Genomic DNA, 18,632 nt, shown 5'->3' on the forward strand with positions numbered 1-18,632 from the left:
TCGAGGATAGGCATAAATGTATCTCTTCCTTCCGACTCTCTGGGCTTCGCTCCCTAATCTTTTGACAGGAGCCAAGGAAGCATCCTCGCCCCAAGAACCCCTCTCTTCTCATAGGCCACTCGCCCGCGCCGCGCAGCCTTCTGGAAGCTGTAGGTCCCAGAGGTCCTCCGCGTCAGAACTACAACTCCCGGCAGACTTTGTTTCCCCACACCGCCCTCTTGGCGCATGGCCTGTCGGGAGGGGGCAGGTAGCGGAGGGGGCGGAGTCCAATGGGTGCTGGCTCCCGAGGAGAGGGCGGAGGAGAGGAGGAAGGAGGCGGGCTCTGGGCCGCGGCCCCATTCATTGCCGCGGCCGGCCGGGCGGGGATTCGGTATTTTCCGAGTTATGGAGGCGCTAATTCCTGTAATCAACAAGCTCCAGGACGTATTCAACACGGTGGGCGCCGACATCATCCAGTTGCCTCAGATCGTGGTGGTGGGAACGCAGGTGAGAGACGAGGGTGGCTTCCGTCCAGGCCAGAGCCCGGGGCGCGGGCCTGGACGGGACTGCGGCAGCGCTTGCTCCCAGACTGGCCGTCGCGGCCTGTGGAAGGAGGGCGCTGTTGCGCCTGGGCGCCCGGGGCTGCGTTCCACTGGGGCTGGGAGTCCAGGGCCCGGCCCGGAGGCGAGGGGCGGAGCCGGCGCGGCGGTCCGGCGGGTCCCGGGGGCGGGACGGACGGGCGGGCGGGCCTAACTGGAGTCCGTCGGGACCGGGCGCGGCTTCGACCGCGGGCCGCTGCTTCCAAGGGCGCCTGGGGGACGCGCGGGGCACTAGGGGCCGCACTGGGCGCGCGGGGCGGGTAGCCCCTTCTTGATTGGTTTCAGGGCGGCGGGGTGTTTTATTTCCCTCGTTGCCTTGCTCAGGGGCTGCGGAGTCAGTTTTGGAACTGCGGAGTCGGGGCCGAGAAGGCCGCTACTATGTGCACCTGAGTGTTTTCCTGCAGCGTAATCCAGGTTTCGAGAACGCCGAAGCAGTTAAAAACAAAAAACAAAACAAACCAACTTGTACTTGGAGTTTGTGGGTGTTAGGAGGGGTATCCAATTTTTCTGCGTAGGCTGTGGTTTTTGTCGTCCATCTAAATTGGGCATCAAGGGTCTCTGATCCTTTCATGTTGGCATTTCTTATAGATAACACATTTTTATATGCGGAAATATTGAAGAAATAAATGTTATTTCTAGAAGTGACAGAGAAGTATAAGTTTCATTTTTTCTGCCTGCTGCTTTTCTTGGTTGAAGAGTAATCAACCATAGGCCTTTTTTTTATTAGAGTTCAGAGAAACGCATTTTAGAGATTACTTAGTATATTGATTTTAGGTGCTTTCCTTTTTTAATGATGTTTTCTGTTGGAAAGGGGACGGTCCTCACTTTCCACGAGGTTCATCGCTACATCTTGCTACAAAATTGATGTGTAGGGTGTAACTATTTTGAGAGGGAACTTAATGTTAAAAATATAATAGAGTATGTCCAGACACTGGAAACCTTGGAAACCATAGATATCCTAAGGTGGGCGGGAGGGACTTTTCAATAGTTAAAGCAATAGAAATTATTTCAGAAACACATTTCCTTTGTTGGCCATGGGATTGGTATAGATTCTGCCCAATCCTCCCTTAATATTTGTAATGACTAGAGACTCTGGATCATCAACATAATAAATTATGAGAAATATATTTTTTGAGTATATTTTGTTTACTGCTGTGTTCCTATTCCTAGCTCTTGGAACAGTCTGGGGTATGTAGGAGATGCTCCATAAATACTTTGAATGAGTTACTAGATAGTATTTTTAAAACACTGGGGCTTTTATCATCAAAACCGATCTGTTTTTGTAAATAAAATTAGAGGAGATGATATAAATTAAATCTTCTTGGGTAGTAATTTGGAAGTGTTTCCTAGCTGCAGACCAGAAACTTTCCATATACTTTTAAGAGAGTCTCAATGCTTTTTAAGCATGAAGCAGTAAAAGAATCAGAGCTATAGTGTGTCAGTATAAATAGTTTAAAATCAAGAAGGTTTTTTTCTTACATGAAATAGAATTTATTTCAGTGAGTACACCTGTTCGCAAAATTGGGGAGGGGACAGGGTAGAAAAGTAAAGATTTCACCATTGTGAAAGCCATTAACATATGCCAGCAAAAACCATCCTAGTAGTGATAATTATATGCCACTTTTGCATGTTGATGTTTGGAATTACTCTGAAGGGAAATATTCAGTTTTTAGACTTGATTTAATGAGGGTTATCTCCATTCGTGTCCTTATTAGCTGAAATTCAGTCCTTTATTATTCAGGTACAGAAGAAATAAATAAGAATAGAAGCAATGTCTTTTCTCCCATAGTTTCCTCAATATGTTGGAAAAAAACCTCTTCTTGATTTGAATACAAGTACACCACTACTTTGTCATCTAGGCTAGTTAATGTTGTGTAACATGTATATATATAGCACCTCACATTCATATTTAATGGAGTAGTGTACAGTGAGTGAGTTCCAGATGTAGTAAATGTTCTGTACGTAGTTCAACTGGTAAATTTCTCAGTGGCAGTGATCATGTCTCTGTCTTACGCTTTACCTGTACTTTAAATGGCTACAGGTCGCATTTTGGGGAACTTTTTATAACAGTGATTCTCAAACTTGGGTGTATATAAGAATTACTTTGAAAATAAGTTTCCTGGACCCCATCCGCAAAGATTTTGATTTTATAAGTCTGGGGTGCTCCAGGCACCATAGCCGATTCTGATGCAGATGGTTCATAGATGTATATAGTATATTAGTGAGTCTTTGATTTTATAGCGCATGAAACTGGAAAAAGCAGGGAAGCCTAGTCTAAGGGCATACTGCTGTTAAGTAGTAGGTTGGTTTTGGTGGCATTCTTGCTCCAAAGTATCAACTTCCAGGCAACCTTTGCTGACCCCTAAATATTTTAAACTTTGATTTCTTAAATTGCCTAAATAATACTGTTTTGGGGCCCAGAGAGTTGGAGTAGTTGAGGAGAGAGATGTTTACAGCTGTCGATCATTCACAGTTTTTATGATTTAGCTGAATAAATTGCTTTCCTTTTTCTCTAGCCGAGATCCTCTGTGTGGAAAGAACAGAAATGGGGAGAGAGAAGGTTGATACTTTTAGACCTTGGTGTACTTTGCAGGTGGAGAAGGAGATAAGATTTCAATGACATTTGTGACTCAACTTGGGAAATTTAATCACTGTTTCTTAAGTTGAGAATTGGAAGGGGGAGCCCTCCAGGTATGTAATCCAAACCACAACCTAACATAGGAATCTCAATACAGATGACATTAACCTGAGAGTCTGGCTCAGTGCTGCTAGTATTGTGCTTTTTTTTTTTTTAATTTGTTTATTTTATTTATTTTATTTTTGGCTGCACTGGGTCTTTGTTGCTGTGCGCGGGCTTTTCTCTATTTGAGGTAAGTGGGGGCTACTCTTCGTTGTGGTGCTTGGGCTTCTCATTGCGGTGGCTTCTCTTGTTGCAGAGCACAGGCTCTAGGCGTGCGGGCTCAGTAGTTGTGGCTTGTGGGCTCTAGAGCTCAGCCTCAGTAGTTGTGGCGCATGGGCTTAGTTGCTCCATGGCATGTGGGATCTTCCCAGACTAGGGCTTGAACCTGTGTCCCCTGCATTGGCAGGCGGATTCTTAACCACTGTGCCACCAGGGAAGCCCTGTGCTTTTCACTTTGCCTTTTATTTTGGTAATTTCAGCACTCTACTTTCAGTAATTCAGACAAATACAGAAGGAAAAGGAATCTTGGATTTTAAATGACCAATCTGCAAACCAACTGTTCAAATTTAACATTTAAAAAATTATAATTAATATAACATAAACCCTAACATTATAAAGTGTTCAATTCAGTGGTTTTTAGTATATTCACAAGGTTATGCAACCATTGCCACTATCTAATTCCAGAGCGTTTTCATTACCCCAGAAAGAAACTCTGTATCCATTAGAAGTCACTCCCCATTTTACGCCCCCCCGCCACCGCTCCTCTCGCCTGGCAACCACTGATTTCTGTCTCTATGGATTTGCCTATTCTGGACATTTCATATAAATGGAATCATACAATATGTGGCCTTTTGTGTCTGGCTACTTTTGCTCTGTTTTTTAGGATCATCCATGTTGTAGCATGTATTAATACTTCATTACTTTTTATGGATGAATAATATTCCCTTGTATAGATATGCCACAGTTTGTTTATCCATTCATTAGTTGATGGACATTTGGGTTATTTCCACTTTTTAGCTATATTGAATGATGCTGTCATGAACATTCGTTAACAAGTTTTTGTGTGAACATATGTTTTCAATTCTCTTGGATACGTATAGTTGACACTTGAGCAACATAGGTTTGAACTGCGCAGGTCCACTTACATGCAGATTTTTTTTTACATGCAGATACTACAGTACTACCCACTTATATGAAGATTGTTTTCAATGAATACTGCACTACTACATGATCTGTGGTTGGTTGAATCTGTGGATGTGGAACTGTGGCTCCAGAGGGCCAACTGTATAATTATATGCAGATTTTTGACCACCCTGGAGTCAGTGCCTCTAACCACCTGTGCTGTTCAGGGGTCATCTGTACCTAGGAGTAGAATTGCTGGTTCATTTGGTAACTCTTATTTAACTTTTTAAAGAACTGCACACTTTTCCACAGTGGCTGCACCATTTTACAAACCTTTATCTGGTATATGAGGGTTTCAGTTTCTATACACCCTCACCAACTCTTGTTATTGTCTTTTTTAGAAAGTGCTAAATCATTCTGGAATTCTTTATTTTAAAAAAAGCCCCCCCCCACATCCCCTCCTCCTGCATTCTGCAGCACTGTTATCTACATTTTATTAGCTCCTTCTGAAATCTTGCTCTCTCCTGCCTGATATGCCTACATTTGTCTTGTGTTTGTAGAGGTGATGGCTTCATTAAGTTTAGCAATTTGGTGCCAAATATTGATCTTAGTTTCATTCCTTCAGTGTTTTCTTGTGAGTGCTCTTAAGTAAACTTATGTTTTTCCCTTTCCTTTTCCTTTTTACTAGTTTTCTCTGTGTAGATCATGTGCTTCTTACTTAAAAAAAATTTTTTTTAAAGCATTGAAGTGAAACTTATATAACATAAAAATTAGTCATTTTAAAGGGTACAATCCCGTGGCATTTAGTACATTCATAATGTTGTGCAACCACCACCTCTTTCTAGGTCCAAAACATTTTCATCACCCCAAAAGAAAACTCTGTATCCATTAAGCAGTCATTTTGTAATTCTCCTTTCCCCCCCCAGTCCCTGGCAACCACCAATCTTCTTTCCTTCTTTATAGATTTACCTATTCTGGATATTTTACAGAAACAGAATCACACAGTATGTGGCCATTTATGTTTGACTTCTTTCACTTAGTATAACATGGTTCATTCATATTGTAGCATGTATCAGTACTTCCTTTTAATTGCTGACTAATATTCTATTGTATATACATACCATGTTTTATCATTCATCTATTGATGGATATTTGGATTGTTTCTATATTTTGGTTGTTGTGAGTAGTGCTGCTGTGAATATTTGTGTACAAGTATTTGAATACCTCTTTTCAGTTCTTTCGGGTATATACCTACAAGTAAAATGCTGGGTCATATGGTAATTCTATGTTTAACTTTTTGAGGAACCACCAAACTTTTTCACAGTGGCTGTACCATTTTACATTCCTCCAGCAACATACTAGGGCTCCGGTTCTTTATATCCTTGTCAAAACTTGTCATTGTGTCTTTTATTATAGCTATCCTGATGAGAGTGTGAAGTGGTATCTCATTATGATTTTGATTTGTATTTCCCTAATGACTAATGATGTGAATAACTTTTTAGGTGCTTGTTGGGGTTATTTGTCTTCTAATTGTTGAGTTGTAAGAGTTTTTTATATATTTTGGATACCAAACCATTATCAGTATATGATTTGCACATATTTTCTCCCATTCTGTAGGTTGTCTTTTTACTTTCATGATCATGTCCTTTGATGCACAAAAGTTTTAAATTTTGATAAAGTCCAATTTATCTATTCTTTTCTTTTGTTGCTTGTGATTTTAGTATCATATCTAACACATTATCAAATCCAAGGTCATGAAAATTTATTATTATTTTGTGTTTTCTTCTCGTTTCAGCTCTTACATTTAGGGTTTTGATCCATTTTGAGTAAATTTTTGTCTTTGGTGTGAAGTAGGGGTTCACCTTCATTCTTTTCCATGTGCCTGTGCAGTTGATCCAGGACTATTTTTTGGAGACTATTCTTTCCCCCATTGAATGGCCTTGGCTCTATTGTTGAAAATCAATTGACTATAGATGTATAGGTTTATTTCTGGACTCTCAGTTATTTTCCATTGGTCTGTAGGTCTGTTATTATGCCAGTACCACACATAGTTTTGATTATTGTAGCTTTGTAGTATATTTTGAAACCAGAAAGTATGAGTCTCCCAACTTTGTCCTTTTTTTTCAAGATTGTTTTTGCAGTTAGGAGTCCCCTGCCATTCATTCCATAGCAGTTTTAGAATTGGTATTTCCATTTCTGCAAATGAGGTTGTTGGGATTTTGGTAGGGATTGTATTGAATCTGTACATTGCTTTGGGGAGTATTGCCATCTAAATATTAAATCAGATCTAGAATTCTTGGTTGATAGGTTTTTTTCTTTCCGATCTTTAAATAAGTCATGCTATTGCCTCTGGCTTCCAAGATTTCTGGTGAGAAATCTATTGTGTTATTATTGGTCTTATTGAGGATCTGTTGTATTTGAATTGATTCTCTGCTTCTCCCTTGCTGCTTTCAGTGTTTGTGTTTGTCTTTTAACAGTTTGATTATTATTTGTCTCCATGTGGATCTCTTTGTGTTTATCCTGCATTGTGGAGTTGAGTTCTTTAATATGTAGATTCATGTCACTTTCCCCATGTTTTCCTGCTTTTATGGAAAAAGTGGGAATTTTTATGGATATTACGTTTGCTTTTCAGTTATCCAGATCTCACTCTTTTAATTTATGTTCCAGATAGAACTGGGCCTGTATTTTATAACCAAGAAAAAAATTCCTCCCTAAGGACTGTTAGGTCTCTAGCATTTTAGCAAGTTTCGATCCTGGATAATTGAAGTGGCTTAAATTTTAGATTTATATTTTGCCAATAGGTGGAGTGTTTGAGCTCTGCAGTAAAAACTTGTTAGTTTATTTATTTAAAATACCATTAAGTTAATATTTCTAAGGATACTCAAATATTTTATTTAAAATAAATAAGACAGGGACTTCCTGGTGGCACAGTGGTTAAGAATCTGCCTGCCAATACACACAAATTTTTAGCCCCTTAATATACAGGAGACATGGGCTCGATCCCTGGTCTGGGAAGATCCCACATGCCGCGGAGCAGCTAAGCCTGTGCACCACAACTACTGAGCCTGCGCTCTAGAGCCCGCATGCCACAACTACTGAGCCCATGTGCCTAGAGCCTGTGCTCCACAACAAGAGAAGCCACCACAGTGAGAAGCCCACACACCACAGCGAAGAGTAGCCCCTGCTCGCTGCAACTAGAGAAAACCCATGTGCAGCAGCAAAGACCCAAAGCAGCCAAAAATAAATAAATTAAATAAATTTAAAAAAAGACAAATATTAAAGAAACCGTAAATCTAAAACTACTTCAAAATAAAAAGTTAAAAAATTAGGAAATGTACATATTTATCTGTTATATTAATATCAAATAAATAATTGAGAGGTCTGCTTTATACAATGAAAAGTAAAAATTTAGAAGTGAAAAACTGAATCAGCCTTGGTTAATGTGGCATCCATGAATATTTACAATGATCCCATTTTCAATTGCATCGAAAGAATACAACTCCCTGCTCCCAGTTAATGTTAGGTATCACAAAGAGCTAAAAATATGACAAAACATTAAGGCTCCATCTCAAAATATAAATTCAAAACACTATAAATCTCAGTACAGTGCAATTTGGAAGAAACTAAAAGATGACACTGAAAGCATACACACAAATTTTTAGCCCCTAAATATACAGGATATTGAATTGATTTGGGGAGTATGTAGAGATGAAAAAAACAGAAGACATTGCAGTGCCAAGAGAGCCCTATTTTCAGAGCATGCCAGCTGTGACTTTTGCCACTTTGGAACTGCTGCAGCCACTCACCTTCCTGGAAAGAGTGCAGACATGGAGTGTTTAAATCACCAGGGAGAAACAAGCACTGATCTAAACAATTGTTGAAGAAACCTATGGCCATTTAGAATACTGAGGTGAAAATTGGGAGTGCACAGACATGTTTTGTTTGGTCTATGTGTGTTGACACATAAAATTTTAAAAAACTTGTGATATAATTGACATTATATTAGTTTCAGTTGTATAACATAATGATTTGACAAGTCTAAACATTGGGAAACAATCACCACAATAAGTCTAGAATGCCAATAAGTCTAGAGTACCAATAAGTCTAGTAGTCCATCACCACACATAGTTACAATTCTTTTATTTTAATATTTTTTTGGTTGCAGTGCGTGGGCTTCTCTCTAGTTGTGGCGTGCAGGTTTTCTCTCTCTAGTTGTGGTGCACAGGCTCCAGGGCATGAGGGCTGTATAGTTGTGGTGCGTGGGTTCCACAGTGTGTGAGCTCTGTAGTTTGTGGCACACAGGCTCTCTAGTTGAGACATGTGAGCTTGGTAGTTGTGGCGTGTGGGCTTAGTTGACCTGTGGAATGTGGGATCTTAGTTCCCTGACCAGGGATCAAACCCGCATCCCCTGCGTTGGAAGGTGGATTCTTTACCACTGGACCACCAGGGAAGTCCCAAAGTTCTTTTTCTTATGATGAGAACTATTAAGATTTACTCTCTTAGTAACTTTAAAATATACACCACAGTATTATTATCTACAGTCACTACGCTATACATTACATCCCCAGGACTTACTTTATAACTGGAAGATTGTACCTTTTGGCCACTTTTACCCATTTCACCCACCCCCCACCTCTGGCAACCACCAGTCTGTTCTCTGTATTTATGAGTTTGGTTTTTTTGCTGTTTGTTTTGTTTTTGTTTTAGATTCCACATATAAATGAGATCATGTGGTATTTGCTTTTCTCTGTCTGACTTATTTTACTTAGCAAGGTCCATTTATGTTGTTGTAAATAGCAGGATTTCCTTCTTTTTTTATGACTGAATGATATTCCTGTGTGTGTGTGTGTGTGTGTGTGTGTGTGTGTATGTGTGATGTACACACCACATTTACTTTATTCATCCACTGGTGGACTTTTAGGTTATTTCCATTTCTTGGCTTTTTGAGATAATGCTGGAACGAACATAGGGATGCATATATCTTTTCAATTTAGTGTTTTTGTATCCTTCAAATAAATACCCAGAGGTGGAATTGCTGGATTATATGGTAGCTCTATTTTTAATTTTTAGAGGAACCTCCATACTGTTTTTTATAGTGGCTGCACCAATATACATTCCCACCAAAAGTGTATGAGGGTTTCCTTTCCTCCACATCCTCAACACTTATTTCTTGTCTTTTTAGTAATAGCCATTATAACAGGTGTGAGGTGATATCTCATTGTGGCCTTGATTTGCATTTCCCGGGTGATTAGTGATGTTGAGCATCTTTTCATGCACCTGTTGGCCATTTGTATGTCTTCTTTGGAAAAATGGCTACTTGGGTCCTAAGTTCATTTTTATTTTAATTTTTATTTATTTATTTATTTAGGCTGTGTAGCTTGTGGGATCTTAAATTCCCCGACCAGGGATCAAACCTGGGCCCTCGGCAGTGAAAGCCAGGGGTTCTAACCACTGGACTACCAGGGAATTCCCTTAAGTTCATTTTTAAATCAGGTTATTTGTATGTGTGTTGTTTTTTGTTTTTTGCTCTTGAGTTGTCTGAGTTCTTTGTATATTTTGTATGTTAGCCCCTTATTGGATAAGTGGTTTGAAAATATTTTTTCCCACTTCATGGGTTGCTTTTTCACTTTGTTGATGGTTTTCTTTGCAGTGCAGAAGCTTTTTAGTTTGATGTACTCCCCCTTGTTTATTTTTACTTTAGTTGGCTTTGATTTGGTGTCAAATCCAAAAAATCATCACCCAAACCAATGTCAAGGAGCTTACAACGTATGTTTTTTTCTTCTAGGAGTTTTATATTTTCGGGGCTTATATTCAAGTTTTTAACACATTTTCAGCTGACTTTTTTTTTTTTTTTTTTTTTTTTTGGTATAGTGTAAGATAGTGGTCTAGGTCATGCTTTTGCATGTGGGCTGTCCAGTTTCCCAACACCATTTATTGAAGAGACTGTCCTTTCCCCATTTTATATTCTTGACCCCTTTGTGGTAAATTAATTGTCCATATATGCGTAGGTTTATTTCTGAGCTCTCTATTCCATTGGTTTATGTGTCTGTTTTTATGCCATTGCCATACTATTAGCTTTTTTTTCTTGGCCGCGCCACGTGGCTTGTGGGATCTCAATTCCCTGACCAGGGATTGAACCTGGGCCATGGCAGTGAAAGCCTAGAATCCTAACCACTAGGCCACCAGGGAACTCCCAGATTATTATAGCTTTTTAACAGTTTGAAATCAGGAAGCATGATGCCTCTAGCTTTGTTCTTCGTTCTCACGATTGCTTTGGCTATTTATTTATATATTTATGTGGTTCCATACAAATTTTAGGATTATTTGCTCTGTTTCTTTGAAAAAATGCCATTGGAATTTTGATAGGCATTGTACTGAATTTGTAGATTGCTTTGGTTAATATGGACATTTTAACAATTTTTTTTTTTTTTTTTTGTGGTACGCGGGCCTCTCACTGTTGTGGCCTCTCCCATTGTGGAGCATAGGCTCCGGACGCGCAGGCTCATTGAGGTACATGGGCTTCTCATTGCAGTGGCTTTTCTTGTTGATGAGCACAGTCTCTAGGCACACGGGCTTCAGTTGTTGTGGCATGTGGGCTCAGTAGTTGTGGCTCACGGGCTCTAGGGCACAGGCTCAGTAGTTGTGGTGCACAGGCTTCGTTGCTCCGCGGCATGTGGTATCTTCCCGGACAAGGGATCGAACCCGTGTCCCCTGCATTGGCAGGTGGATTCTTAACCACTGCGCCGCCAGGGAAGTCCCCTTCATTTTGTTAATGTGGTGTATGACATTCATTTGCAGATGTTGAGTTATCCTTGCATCCCTGGAATAAATCCCACTCCATCATGGTGTGTGATCCTTTTAATGTATTGTTGACTTCAGTTTGCTATAATTGTGTTGAGAATTTTTACATCTATGTTCGTGAGGGATATCGGCCTGTAATTTTCTTTTCTTGTAGTGTCCTTGTCTGGTTTTGGTATCAGGGTAATGCTGGCCTTGTAAAATGAGTTTGGAATTGTTCCCTCCTTTTCTTTTTTGGAAGAGCTTGGGAAGGAGTGGTGTTAATTCTTCTTTGAGTGTTTGGATTCACTGGTGAAGTTGTCTGCTCCTAGACTTTTGTTTGTTGGGTGGTTTTAATTACTGATTCAGTCTCCTTGCTAGTAATTGGTATGTTTAGATTTTCTTTTTCTTCATGAATCAGCCTTGGTAGGTTGTATGGTAGGAATTTGTCTATTTTGTCCAACTTTTTGGTGTATAATTTTTCATGCTAGTTTCTCATGATCTTTTGTATTTTTGTGGTATCCGTTGTGACCTCTCTTTCATTTCTCATTTTATTTATTTGAGTCCTCTGTTTTCCTTGGTGAGTCTAGCTAAATGTATGTCCATTTTATCATTTTAAAGAACCAGCTCTTGGGCTTCCCTGGTGGCGCAGTGGTTGAGAGTCCGCCTGCCGATGCAGGGGACATGAGTTTGTGCCCCGGTCTGGGAGGATCCCACGTGCCGCAGAGGGGCTGGGCCCGTGAGCCATGGCCGCTGAGCCTGTGTGTCCGGAGCAACGGGAGAGGCCACAACAGTGAGAGGCCCGTATACCGGAAAAAAAAAAAGAACCAGCTCTTAGTTTCAGTGATCTTTTCTAATTGGTTTTTTTTTTAAGTCTCTATCTCATTATTATCTGATCTGATCTTTGATATATCCTTACTTTACTACTAACTTTGGGCTTGCTTTGTTTGTTTTTTAATAGTTCCTGGAGGTGTAAAGTTAGTTTCTTTTTCTTTTTTTTTTTTTTTTTTGCGGTATGCGGGCCTCTCACTGCTGTGGCCTCTCCCGCTGCAGAGCACAGGCTTCAGACGCGCAGGCTCAGCAGCCATGACTCATGGGCCCAGCCACTCCGCGGCACGTGGGATCCTCCTGGACTGGGGCACGAACCTGTGTCCCCTGCATCGGCAGGCAGACTCCCAACCACTGTGCCACCAGGGAAGACCTAAAGTTAGTTTCTTTATTTGAGATCTTTCTTGTTTCTACATGTAGACGTTTATTGCTGTGAACTTCCCTCTAAAAACTACTTTTGCTGCATTCCATAAGTTCTGGTATGTGGTTTTTCTATTTTTATTTGTCTCAAGATATTTTTTGATTTCTGTTTTGACTTCTTCTTTCATCCATTGGTTGTTCAGTAGCATATTGTTTAGTCCCGTGAATTTTCCAGTTTTCTTCTTATGATTGATTTCTAATTTCATACCATGTTGGTTGGAAAAGGTGCTTTATACGATTTCAGTCTTCTTAAATTTATTAAGCCTTGTCCTGTGGCCTAACATGTGATGTATCCTGAAGAATGTTCCATTTGTGCTTGAGAAGAATGAGTACTCTGTTGCTTTTGGGTGGAATGTTCCGTATATGTATAGTCCATCTGGTCTAACATGTCATTTAAGGCCAATGTTGATTGATTTTCTATCTGTATGATCTATGAAGGTCCCCTACTCTTATTGCATTGCTGTGTACTTCTCCTTACATGCCTATTAATATTTGCTTTATATATTTTGTGCTTCTATATTGCGTGCACAAATATTTGCAAATGTTATATCCTCTTGTTAGATTGACCCCTTTATCATTATATAATTCCTTTTTTTCTCTTAATGGAGTCTTTGTTTTAAAGTCTATTTTGTCTGATGTAAGTATGGCCACCCCAGGTTTCTTTGGTTTCCATTTGAATGGGAATATCTTTTTCCATCCTTTCACTTTCAGTGTGTGTGTTTCCTTACATCTGAAGTGAGTCTCTTGTAGGCTGTGTAGAGATGGCTCTTGTATTTTTTTTTTTAATCCTTTCAGGGTACTCTGTATCTTTTATTTGGAGAATTTAGCCCATTTACAGTTGAAGTAATTTTTGATAGGTATGTAAATGCTTATTGCCACTTTGTTAATTTTTTTCTGGCTGTTTTGTAATTCCTTTGTTTTTTTCTTCTCATTCTTTTTCTTTGTGATTTGATGATTTTCTGTAGTGGTATTTTTAGATTCCTTTTCTTTATCTTTTACATTTCTACTATAGGTTTTTGGTTTGTGGTTACCATGAGGCTTACTTAAACCAGCCTTTATTTATAACAGTCTATTTTAAGTTGATAACATCAGTACAGTGCATTCTAAAGCTCTACATTTTACTCCCCTACCTTGCACATTTTATGTTTTTGATGTTATAACTTACATCTTTGTAATCTTTTTTTTTTTACATCTTTCTAATCTTATGTATCTATTAACAAGTACTGCAGTTATAATTATTTTGACTACTTTTGTCTTTTACTCTTCATACTAGATTTATAAGTGATTAACCTACCATCTTTATGTTATATTATTCGAATTTTACTACATATTTATCTTATTTATGTATTTATTTATTTATTTACTTTTGGCTTTGTTGGGTCTTTGTTTTTATGCGAGGGCTTTCTCTAGTTGCGGCAAGCAGGGGCCACTCTTCATCGCGGTGCGTGGGCCTCTCACTATTGCAGCCTCTCTTGTTGAGGAGCACAGGCTCCAGATGTGCAGGCTCAGTAATTGTGGCTCACGGGCCCAGTTTCTCCACGGCATGTGGGATCTTCCCAGACCAGGGCTCAAACCTGTGTCCCTTGCATTGGCAGGCAGATTTTTAACCACTGTGCCACCAGGGAAGCCCTACATATTTATCTTTACTAGTGAAATTTATAGTTTAATGTTTCCCTGTTACTGATTAGCTCTCTTTTGTTTCAGCTTAAAGGAATCCCTTTAACATTTCCTGTAAGGCCAGTCTAGTGGTGATGAACTCCTTCAGCTTTTGCTTGTCTGGAAAACTCTTATGTCTCCTTCCATAGTGAAGGACAACTTTTCTGGGTAGAGATTTCTTGGTTGGCAGTTTTTTTTCTTTCAGCACTTTGAATATGTCATGCCACTCATTCCCTTCTGGACTGCAATGTTTCTGTCCAAAAATCTGCTGATGATTTTAGGGGGGATTTTCCTTATACATAACAAGTTGTTTTTCTGCTGTTGCTTTTAAAGTTCTCTCCTTGTCTTTAACTTTTGACATTTTAATTATAAATGGTGTGGGTCTCTTTGGGTTCATCTTTTTTGGAACTCTCTGAACTTCCTGTATCTGAATGTTATTTTCCCTGGGTTAGGGACATTTTTAGCTGTTATTTCTTCAAATAAGTTTTCTGCCCCTTTCTCTTTTTCTTCTTCTGAAACTCCTATAATGTGAATGTTGGTCCACTTGATGTTGTCCTATAAGTCCCTTGAACTGTCTTTTCACTGCTGAGTAGATGAGTTCCAGTGCCCTCTCTTCAAGTTCATTGATCCTTTGCTTCATGTAGTCTGCTGTTGAACCTCTGTTTGGTACTTTCTTGTATTTTCTTTCTGTTGAAAGTCTCTCTTTGTTCACTCATTTTTTTGAGCTTGTTTTTTGAGCATTTTTATGACTGTTAATTTGAACTTTATCAGATATATTATCTCCATTTCATTAAGGTTTTTTCCTGAAGTTTTACCTTGTTCTTTTGTTTGGAATAGATTCCCCTGTTTCTTTATTTTCCTTGACTCTCTGTGTTGGTTTGTATGCATTAGCATAAACAGCCACCTCTCCAAGTCTTGCAGGTGTTGTGAGTTCCCTCGTAATTGTGGGTCACTACATGTGGGGTGAGGTTTATGGTGAGATTGTGTCTTAGCCTCTCCAGCCTGTTTTGATATGGGTTTTTGTCATTTGCCTGATATGTAGGAGTTGCTCAGCTAATTTTTTAGTTTCTTTCAGAGGGAATTGTTCCATTTCTAGCTGTAAATTCTGTGTGTCCATGGTAGGAGGTGAGTTCAGGATCCTCCTATGTTGCCATCTTGAACTGGAACTGATACACACAATATGTTTAAAATAAAAAAAGAAAGAGTTGCCAGTGTTTAAAAATTGGTGGATTTAATGGAAAGGGCCAGGTTTCTGGTTTTTCCTTTAAAAAAATCAGAAAATCTGATAACACTACACCCACATTTACAATGGATTTGAAAAATGCCTGCTTTAGATGGGTCAGGCTGTATTTAGTTAGCCTTCCTTCCTTATCATAATGTATGTGTTGCTCTTTTTTATAGTTTGAAGACGGCAATGAAATGTTAACATGTTTTCATGTTTCTATAAAAAGGGGAAAGTTAAAGACTACCTGGGAAATATTCTTATATTTTTACTATTCCTGAGAGACAGTCTTTTATTTTGTGAGATGTGAGATCTTATATTTTTAATACGCAAACAGAATGTCAGAAGAATACAATCTGATGTCATTTTGACTGAAGTCTGAGTTGATTTACCCATTCAGGTTATCTGCTTTGTTTGTGGGGGCAGTTGAGTTTGTAACCCATGTTCGTTAGTTTGCTAGGGCTGCCATAACAAAATACCACACAAGACTGGGTGGCACATAAACAACATGTGCACAGAAGCAACAGAAATTTATTTTCTTACAGTTCTGGAGACTAGAAGTCCAATATCAAGATGTAGGAAGTTTGGTTTCTTTTGAGGCCTCTCTCCTTGGCTTGCAGATGGCTGCCTTCTCTCTGTGTCCTCACATGCTCTTTCATCTGTGTGTCACATCCCTAATGTCTCTCTGTTGTCCCCAAATTTTCTTTTTTAGTAAGGATACCAGTCAGATTGGATTAGGGCCCACCCTAATCACCTTGTTTTAACTTAATCACCTATTTGAAGGTTGTCTCCAAATATGGTCACATATTGGGGTATGAGGTACACCTTCTAAGGGGGTTAGAGCTTCAACATATGAGTTTTGGGGAGATGCAGTTCAGTCCACAATAACCCGTCTTCAAAAAAACCTATATGTAGATACATAAAAATGTACAACTAACTGAAAATTAGTAGCCATAAAGGAGACTAAGGTAGATAATCACAGTAACAAAATGAGGTTAATACAGGATTTAGGAGAGAAATTTAAAAAGTATTTTTTGTTTATACCTATACTTTGTATTGTCATATTTAAGAAGAAAGAACAAAACAGCATAGTGGGTGGGGGTGATGGAGAACAACAGTCACACTAACATTGTTGAAAACCTAATTTATGAAATAGAAAAACAACTTGAGGAATTCTATTAAAAGACAAATCAAAACCATATGTTATGAAATTTATTAGAGATGAGAGACTTGATGGTGAGAGCTAAGAGAGCCAAAATCCTTTTCATAGTTGATTGAGAAAGAACACTTGGATGGACAAAGAATAATCAAACAGTGAGCCAAAGTCCCCCACATGTTCAGATTTCAATTGCTGGGCACAAATATTGAAAGGATTGACATACCCTGGGTAAATTTCTGAAATCCAAACTTTTATAAAACCCCAGAATTCTCCAAGTGTCAAAATAGAAGGAAGGAGGAAAAAAAGATTTCCTAGAAGGGAAAGAGAATCAGACTGGCATCAGACTTTCAATCTGCAACAGTAAATGTTAGATGCCATGGAGAAATATTTAAAATTTAGAGTTCTCAGAGGGATTCATTGTGATTATAGAATTCTGTATTCATCTATACTATAACCATTATTTGAATGCAGTGAAACATACTGAACAAGAGAGAACAGAAAAATTTTTTTAAAAAAATTCCTTCATTTCCCATCCAAGATATTGTGAAATAAAATTGAAATATTACCTGAATTGCTTCCAGATCTCTGTTGTAGCTTGAATATAGTACTTGGAACTTTCTAGCAGAGGTGGACACCTAAGCTAGTATAAATCACTTGTACAGAAGGCCAGGGTGGACAAAGGGACTAGTCCGTAACCTATATCCAAGCTGTGTGTGGCTATACCAGGTGTCTGCTTAGGGTATGGGAGGGTGGTGGAAATGGAGCTTCTTTAATTACCTCATCAATATGAAATCCCGTACCACATTTGAGGCATTAAAAATTATTTTGAAATATTGAAAACATCGAAAAGGTACAAAGGATAATATTAGGACACCATTGTATCTACTTCCCAGTTTAAGAAAAAAAATATTAACTATCTAGATGAATTTTCCTTCTTCCCACAGAGACATAACCAATTTCCTGAATTTAGTGTTTATCACGCCTATGCATTTCATTTTACATATAGTACATATGTAGATAACGTAAGTAATATATATTTTTTTACATGTTTTACACTTACCTGAAGTAAGTGATGTCAAATAGTATATATTCCTCTTCAGTGTTATTTTTACACAATCATACATGTGAGATTTACCCAAACATACACATATATATTCCTAGTTTGCTCACTTATACTGCTGTAATCGAGTATATGAATATATCAGAATTTCTCCTCTCCTTGAATATTTGAGTGTTTGCCCTTGTTTGCTATAGCAGTTTTAGTAAACAACAGTGCTGGAAACATTCCTAAGAATGCTTCATTGTACACGTTTGAGAATTTCTCTAAAGTATCAAGTAGTGGAATTACTAGACTGTAGGGTATATGTATTTTCATTTTTACTTGATATTCCTACTTGCTCCTCAGAGTGTTTGTAACCATTTACATTCCCATGTACAGAGTGGAGTTTGTTTATTTGTTTATACCTATACTTTGTATTGTCACATTTTAAGTTTATGGTATTTCATTGTCCTTTTTATTGCAGTTCCCCGATTACTAATAAGTTGGAGCAAGTTATTTCTTGGCTCTTTGAGGTTCTGTTGTGAGTTTCTGTTCATATCTCTGCACATGATTTTCTATTATAGTATTCATATTTTTCTTAATGGTTTGTAGGAGTCACTTTTACATTTTGGTTGCTAATTCTTTGTCGGTTACATGAGTCCGAAATATTTTCCCCCAATTATTGGGGCTTCCCTGGTGGTGCAGTGGTTGGGAATCCACCTGCCAATGCAGGCGACACGGGTTCGAACCCTGGCCTGGGAAGATCCCACATGCCTCAGAGCAACTAAGCCCGTGCACCACAACTACTGAGCCTGCGCTCTAGAGCCCACGAGCCACAACTATTGAGCCCACGTGCCACATCTACTGAAGCCTGCACACTCTAGAGCCCATGCTCTAGAGAAGCCACTGCAATGAGAAGCCCGTGCACCACAACAAAGAGTAGCCCCTGCTCACCGCAACTAGAGAGAAAGCCTGTGCACAGCAAGGAAGACCCAACGCAGCCAAAAAAAAAATAAATTAATTAAAAAAAAATATTTTCCCCCAATTACTTTATATGAGTAAAATAAATTTTAATTTTGCAGTAGTTGAATTAACAATCTTTTCTTCTCTAGTTTGTACTTTCTATCTCAAAGTCATGAAAATATTCTTAT

General features: G+C 38.9%; 1 protein-coding gene across 7 annotated transcripts in view; it reads left to right on the forward strand.

Moving 5' to 3' along the window:
- The first annotated feature begins 221 nt into the window (after positions 1–221).
- The window catches only part of DNM1L (dynamin 1 like), a 59,990-nt gene continuing 41,579 nt past the window's right edge, over positions 222–18,632 (forward strand). For 3 of the 7 annotated variants that reach the window (XM_029205106.1, XM_029205108.1, XM_029205109.1), the window contains exon 1: positions 232–486. In XM_029205106.1, the coding sequence (XP_029060939.1) occupies positions 385–486 (102 nt within the window). In that variant the 5' untranslated portion in view covers positions 232–384. Of the gene's footprint in view, positions 487–18,632 lie in introns of all 7 variants that reach the window. The other 4 variants (XM_029205111.1, XM_029205112.1, XM_029205113.1 and 1 more) reach the window with 2 other exon arrangements.

Source organism: Monodon monoceros, unplaced genomic scaffold (assembly GCF_005190385.1).
Source record: "Monodon monoceros isolate NGI ecotype Baffin Bay Population unplaced genomic scaffold, NGI_Narwhal_1 Super_Scaffold_6, whole genome shotgun sequence".
Lineage (NCBI taxonomy): Eukaryota > Metazoa > Chordata > Mammalia > Artiodactyla > Monodontidae > Monodon > Monodon monoceros.